At 50.3% G+C, this 7,771-nt stretch overlaps 1 protein-coding gene across 1 annotated transcript in view; it reads right to left on the bottom strand.

Moving 5' to 3' along the window:
- The window catches only part of VIPR2 (vasoactive intestinal peptide receptor 2), a 29,089-nt gene that overhangs the window by 6,195 nt on the left and 15,123 nt on the right, over positions 1-7,771 (bottom strand). Inside the window, exons 5-6 of the mRNA XM_014537381.1 lie at positions 5,875-5,972; positions 386-527 (exon numbers count right to left, since the gene is read on the bottom strand). Of these exons, the coding sequence (XP_014392867.1) occupies positions 386-527; positions 5,875-5,972 (240 nt within the window). The remainder of the gene's footprint in view (positions 1-385; positions 528-5,874; positions 5,973-7,771) is intronic.

The following is a 7,771-nucleotide window of genomic DNA, read 5'->3' as shown; positions in this document are numbered from 1 at the left end:
TCCCCCCCCCCCCCACGCCCCCCGCGTTCGTGTAAGGAAGCAGGACACGCAGCAGAGGCGCAGACGGCAGGTGCATCTCACAGAGAGGCCCTCGCATCCCGGCCCGGCGCACAGAGCTCACTGGAAGGTGACAAACATGGCAGGTGTCATGCAGTCCCCCAGCGACAGTAGCCTGAACCCTGAGCTGCGGGCATGTGTGGCCCCAGCTCCTTGCCTGCCTTCTGCCTCCTCTACCTCGTCCCATTCTCAGCCTCCCTTCTCTCTCTGTTCTTTTCCACTGTCCTCTCTTCACAAGAGACAAGCAAGTAAAGAGAAACCAGCAAACGAATGGTCCCCGACAGCTGTGAGGGCCACCTTCCTTCTGAGGACCCCCGTGCGGTCTTACCCAGGAGGCCAGCTGGTCGGGGCAGTGCAGGGTGCTGGAGCCGGAGTACAGCACGTCGTCCTTGACCAGCACTGAGACGGCCCTCAGGATGAAGGAGAGGAACAGGTTGAGGTGGATGTAGTTCCGGGTGCAGTGCAGCCGCCTGTGGGGAGGAGGGAGATACTCAAACATGGATTTTGTGAATTTGCAGGAATGTTAGAGCCCCTGCGTGAGCACAGCAAGGTTGCTGAGCAGGATTAACTTGCAGAAATCAGCTCCTCCCCGAAGCAACCAGGAATGGAACCAGCCCTGGCCGGTGTGCTCAGTGGGTAGAGCGTCAGCCTGAGGACAGAGAGTCTCGGGTGCGATTCTGGTCAAGGGCATGTACTCAGTGGCAGGCTCCTCCCCGGCCCGGGCCCTGGTCGAGGCTCATGCAGGAGGCAACCAATCAATATTTCTCTGTCTTTCCCTCTCTCTGTAAATATCCTTGGGTGAGGATTAAAAAAAAAAAAAGAAATGGAATGGTATCTAACAAAATACATAAAACAAAATAAACAAATACCTAGAAATGACTATCAGAAGAGAGGCAGACTTTACCCCAAATCACAAAACATTATTGAAAGAAATGAAAGAAAACTAAACAAATAGGAGGATCTATTATGATCACAGATTGAATGACTCAAAATTATAAAGATACTAACTACTCTATCCAAACTGATCTATAAATTCAATGCCATCAAAATGAACCCTGCAGAGGGTTTTTAAAATGCCAACTGACAAGCTGATTTTTAAAAATTCACACCTAAGTGCAAATGGCCAATGAAAAAGAAAGGTGACAGGCTCACACCAGCAGAAATCCAGATTTAGGATGAAGGTGCAGGAATCACAACAACGTCAAAATGGCAGAGTGACAGGCGAAGAGACAAACGGAACTGCAGGGCGTCGGTCCTGCTGGTCCTGATGCAGTCACAGCCCCGGCGTCAGGCCGTGTGCACTGGACGCTCGGACACCCTGACTGACGGGCCTCTGGAAAGACAAGCAGGACCGACCTCACCTCGTGCCACACACTAAACCAAATGGCAGATGGACGATAACCTCACCATGAGAAGTGAGAATAATAAAATGTCTCTTTGATAACAAAAGAATATGCCAATGATTTCTTAAACAGGACGCGGGGCACCGACCTAAAGCCAACAAAGAATTACGTCATTAAAACCAACAACTTTTCATCCTCAAAAGACCCAGTAAGAGCGTGTAAAGCCGAACTACAGACTGGAGATGAACTCCCAGCACCGCATCGGACAGGACCCGCTGCAGGACTCCTAAAAGCACGTTTATAAAGAGACACCACGACGAGGAAACGAGCCAGCACTCAAACAGTGCTCACAGAAAAGATTTCCAAGCACATGCTCTCATGACCACAGGGAAATGCAAATTAACACACAATTTTATGTTATGATTATCCAGGGGTGGGCAAACTTTTTGACTCGAGGGCCACAATGGGTTCTTAAACTGGACCGGAGGGCCGGAACAAAAGCATGGATGGAGTGTTTGTGTGAACTAATATAAATTCAAAGTAAACATCATTACATAAAAGGGTACGGTCTTTTTTTTTTTAGTTTTATTCATTTCAAACGGGCCGGATCCGGCCCGCGGGCCATAGTTTGCCCACGGCTGTTATAGACCCACCCGGACGGCTAGTTTTAAAACTGATGGCGAGAGGTGGCGACAGGATGCAGCGTGAATAGAAGTCTCCCCTCAGCTGGCGGGCATGGCTGAGGCCACCACTTTGGGAAATTAGTGGGCAGGATCTAGAAAGACTGAACCTATGCAGTCTATGACCAGTACATGTAGCATACATGTGAAGTAAGCATTGCCGTAAGTGTGTACACATAAACACAACACATACCTTAAGTGTGCACTTAAGATGGATGGGTTTCCTGTAAAATGCGAGTGAGAGAACCCACAGACAGAGGAGTGCCCTTTGCATGACTCCAACACATGTTCGCAGAGCGACAAAGCATCGCAGGCACGGACTGAGCTGCTTCGGGCGCTGGCCTGGACCCGGCCGTCCCAGGATGCTCCTGGCGAGCAGTGTCCACTCACCCTGGGCGCGCGCACTCGCAGACGGCCTAGCTGCCGGAAGCCCCGCACTCCCCGGAGGTTCAAAACTCCGTGGAACCTTCGTCAGCGAAGACGTTGAGTACAAAGTGAGTTTTCTGGGTGTCTCCAGGGCAACCCAGAGGCTGCCCCTCATGGGGGAGACTGCTGTGGGGCCCAGCTCCCCAAGGCTAAGTCCCAACAGCGATGCTGCTCTGTTTCGGGGGCTTCTGGGGCAGGGGTGACACTCGTCTCTCCAAACTGCCTCTTCTTCCTCTTCTCCTTTTCTCCTTCTCCTGCCCACGCTCTCACCTGTTTCTTCCCACCGAGTGGGTGTGGGTTTATCGCTGTCACCGAGCATGCACACACATCCCATTTGCCCAGCTCTGTCCTTTGTCACTCATCACTCATTTAAACATGTCACCTCTGAGTTCAGATCTACGGATGGACGCCGGTGTGGCTCAGCCGCTGAGCGTCTACCTAAGAACCAGGAGGTCACTGTTTGATTCCCAGGCAGGGCACATGCCTGGGTTGCGGGCTCAGTCCCCAGTGGGGGGCATGCAGGAGGCAGCCGATCAATGATTCTCTCTCATCATTGATGCTTCTATCTCTCTCCTTCTCCCTTCCTCTCTGAAATCAATAAAAACAACACACACAAGAGCAAAGTGTGGCTTCCAGATAAGCCTGCTGCGCCCTGTTCCTCCGTGACGCTGGAGCTGACTTGGAGACCACGCCCACCACGGAAGGGAGAGGCTCTGCGCTCAGGCCTCCGCACGGGCACACGGCCTCCTCCTCTAGCTGGTGCCACCGGGCACTGGGAGCACTTGGCTGTGGAGAGGCCGTGAGGACTAAATTGCAAACACCTGTAAAAGGCGTGGCAGGACGTACTGGCGATCACGGCTGTTATTGTGGGCCGGGGGGGGGGGATCAGAGCTGTCAAGTCAAATGCCTGGACCACAGGACATGCTCAGGGCAGCCGCTGCCGTGACCCCAGTGAGGGCCGGGCCTGTGCTTGCACCGACGTCCACAAGGCACCTGGGAAGTGGCACCCTTTCTCTCTGCATAAAACCAGGAGGTGGTAGGTTGATGTGTGTGGGGCTATGATAGAAAGTACAGAATTCTCTTTCTGGGACTTTAGAATCCCCTCTCTCACAGCTGTCCAGGGAAGTGGCTCCGATCCATCCGACAGATGGAGACAGGGAGGGAACAGCATTTCCGTGCCCAGACCAGGGCAGAGCCGAAGCCTGCTCAGCCCTGGGAGCCGTTTCTAGCCGTCCTGGCCCTGTCAGCAGCAGAGGACGCTGCGGCTTGCGTCTGTGTAACCAAGAGGTCTCACAGCAGGGACTGCCGATGGCCATGCACAGAGGGCTGATTCATAGCATAAAGCCACTTCCAGCCTCTGAGTCACTTCCATGTTTCTGATAATTCCCAAACACTGGGAGTCTGGCTCAGTGAACACACCGCACAGGCCAATCTGAATGCAACCACAGATGACAAAAACATGGGGTTGTTCAGCTCTTGGAAAATAAGGGGAAATATTTATTTTTAAAAATATATATTTATTGATTTTTTACAGAGAGGAAGGGAGAGGGATAGAAACATCGATGAGAGAGAAACATCGATGAGAGAGAAACATCAATCAGCTGCCTCCTGCACACTCCCTACTGGGGATGTGCCCACAACCAAGGTACATGCCCTTGACCGGAATCGAACCTGGGACCCTTCAGTCTACAGGCCGATGCTCTATCCACTGAGCCAAACCTGTTAGGGAGGAAATATTTCTTTCTAGTTTGTTACCCTTAGTCAGCTTCCCTTCCTAACATTTCCCTTTCTTTTTCATGCTGAAAAATTTGAAGGTATGCACCCTATGTTCACAGCAGCACCATTTACAATCCCTAAGGTCTGGAAGCAGCCCACGTGCCCATCGGCAGACGAGTGGATAAAAAGCTGTGGTATATCTACACCATGGAGTACTACTCGGCTGGGAAAAAGAAAGAACTCTTACCATTTGCAATAGCACGGAGGGACCTGGAGAGCATTATGCTAAGTCAGAGAAAGACAAGTGTCACATGATCTCACTCATATGTGGAATCTAATGAACAAAATAAACTGATGAACAAAAATGGACCCAGAGACATGGAAGCATGGAACAAACTGTTGAGCCTCAGGGTGGGAAGAGATCAACCAATGAGCTTGTATGCACATATGCATAACCCGTGGACACAGACAATGGGGTGGTGAGGGCCTGGGAGGAACGGCTGGAAGAGGTCAATGGGGGGGTCAAAGGGGAACGTATGTAATACATTCAACAATAAAGATTTAAAAATGTATCCATATATGTAGTAAAACATAGAAGATAGTACACAAAGGCTCATGTGGACCAGCCTTTTTTTTTTTTTTTAAAGAACTAGAATATGATAGATGTTGCTCACATTTTTCGAAGTACACGTTTTTTCTGAGAATTACCAGCCACCTGATATAGGTGAGAGGCCTGAAAAATGGTAAGTACCATTTACTGCCATTTGCTGATGCCGCAGCTCTATTCTTCATTCACTTATTTAACTGGCAAGCATAGACCTGCTCAAGTGTGTGAGGTCCTAAAGACGTCCCACCTGTTATATCATGTATTCATCTCAATATGTGAACTATATCTCAGCAAAAAGTCATCAGATATGTGACGATCAAAACCCTGTTAAAATAAGCTCAATATCATTCCTTCTGCTTCGTGCCAATGATGCCTGACATGGGTTTAATCCTAAATACACTTAGTAGCGTTTTCTAGACAGAAGCATCTGTTGTAGGACCAAAGTCTCTACTCTTCACCCTGACAAACAACATATGCCATTCGCCACTAACGAGGCTGCAGAGGTTTAGATGGCGCCAGGACTCACCTCACCACATGGAAAACACAGGCCAAATGTAGAGAGCCTGCCCCATGCCATGTGGGTCCCACGGGAATCCATACTTACAGACGCACAGAGAGGTTGAGTGATGTGCCAAAGGTCACACAGCTGCTAAGAGTCGGACCCAGGATTTGAACCCAGGCAATCTGGACCCACCTTTTTATTCTCAAACACATTACAGTGTCTGTCAGTGGAGCACTGACAGCCCAATGGCAAGTGCTGCTTCTGTGTTTTGCAGCATTTGCACAGCCGCTGTATTTGGTAATAATGCTGGAACTGAACCCTCACCCAAGGCCAGTGTTCTGTCTTTACGGAAGGAGTGCAGGGGAGTGAAATCAAACCATAAATGCTGGCATCGCCTTTCACTCCGGCACCCCGGGCGCTGCCGCGGCTCAGCACAGAGAGTGCTCCGGCCATGGCCTTCTCTCCTCCCAGATGGGTTCAGCTGTCATAAACGGACAACCCCCATCTCCTATTCCTGCAGAATTGCTCATTTGTGCTACTTACCTGAAGAGGCAAAGGATTACGCTTCCTGTAGTAAGGGAAGCCAGAGAGACGCTGTAGCCCAGGGTGTAAGTGGCCTTCACCAGAACATAGAACGTGATCTACAAAGACAGACAAGCCTTTGTGAGCAGCGGCCGCAACGGCCTGGAGCCGTCCTCCCCCCAACCACCTCCATCCCAACCCCAAGGTGACATTTCCTCTTCCAACACCACCTTTCCCTTAAGTTCACGGTGGGTGACTTGGGATGGTTCTGTAAAGCAGGTCTGTCCGAAGGGACAGCAAGGGGTGTGCAGGGCATTCCAGGAGACCCCAGGCTGGGGCCCCTGGCCAAGCCCTGTCCCCACAGGGTCTGCACTCCGCAGTAACACCTGCTGTGCTTTCAATGTTTCTTTCAACAAGAAAATGCTCAGCTCCAAGTGGACAGTTTAATCTCAGGAATATACAAGCGCTCCGATGACAACAGGGTTCTGGAAATGCCATGACTCATACCAAAGACAGAGAGGAAAATCCAGCAGTAAAAATCGGGGGGCATGGCTGGACCCCTGTTCTTCCCCAAGCCCACCCGCCTGACAGCAATGACCCATTTCAAATTTCCAATTAGAAACCAGGGAGGAAGAAAATGTTCCTACTTCTGTGTTCTGTAGTATGTGTGTGAGTGTGATTGTGTGTGAGTTTGTGTGAGCGTGTGATTGTGTGAGCATGTGAGTGTGTGTGAGTGTGTATGTGTTTGTGTTAGCATGTGTGTGTGTGAGTGTGAGCATGTGGGTGTGAGTGTGTGTGAGCATGTGACTATGTGTGCGCATGTCAGTGTGACTGTGGTGTGTGAGCATATGAAGGTGAGTGTGATTGTGTGTGTGAGTGTGACTGTGAGTGTGATTGTGTGTGAGCGTGTGAGTGCGTGTGTATGTGGGTGAGTGTGAATGTGCATGTGATTGTGTGTATGTGTGATTGTGTGAATTTGTGTGTGTGTTTGTGTGTGCATGTGTGTGAGTGGGTGAGTGTGAGTGTGCATGAGTGTGACTGTAAGTGTGTGAGTGCGTGTGTGGGGGGTGTGTGTGGATGTGAGTGTGATTGTGAGTTTGTGTGAGCATAAGTGTGTGGGTGTGAATGTGCATTAGAGTGATGGTGTGTGTGCATGTGTGAGTGTGTGACGGTATGTGTGTGAATGTATATGTGAGTGTGTGGGTGTGAGTGTGTATGTGAGTGTGTGTGCTTGTCAGTGTGTGAGTCTGTGTGAACGTATGTTTTTGAGCATGTGAGTGCACGAGTGGGTCTGTGAATGTGCATGTATGATTGTGTGCTTGTGAGTGTGTAAGTTTGTGTGAGCGTGTTTTTGTGTGTGAGCATGAGTATGTGTGATTGTGTGTTTGTGAGTGTGTAAGTTTGTGTGAGTGTGCGAGTATGCATGTGAATGTGAGTGTGTGTGTGAGCATGTGACTGTGTGTGAGCATGTGTGTGAGTGTGAGTGTGTGTGTGAGAGTGTGTGTGAGCATGTGGGTGAGTGAGTGTGAACATATGTGTGCTCTCCTCTCCCTTACTTTTCCCGGGATTCGGTCCCGGCAGAGAAGAGGGGCTGCGGAAGCCCTCGGAGGTGCCTTCCCACCCAGGTGACAGGTGGGGGAGCTGTCAGTCTCTGACGTCCCGGCTGCATTGCTTCCCAGCTTTGTCTCAGGAGAAAAGCAGATGAAAGGCGAGGGTTCGGAAAATGTCCTTAAAATTCTAATTTAGGTTTTTGTCCATTTCCCTTTTATTTTTTAACTGAGGGGTTGTGACTAGCAGCTGCTTTCCAGCACTTCACCCGTGATACGAGTTCAGTGAAATAAAATCTTTCAATCCTTTCAAAAGCGTAGAAAACAAAATGCGGACGGCACGCAGGCTACCAGCAGCACCCCACCGCCCT

This window comes from Myotis brandtii, unplaced genomic scaffold (assembly GCF_000412655.1).
Source record: "Myotis brandtii unplaced genomic scaffold, ASM41265v1 scaffold1777, whole genome shotgun sequence".
NCBI lineage: Eukaryota > Metazoa > Chordata > Mammalia > Chiroptera > Vespertilionidae > Myotis > Myotis brandtii.
This window is presented reverse-complemented; position numbering and strand designations above follow the sequence as displayed.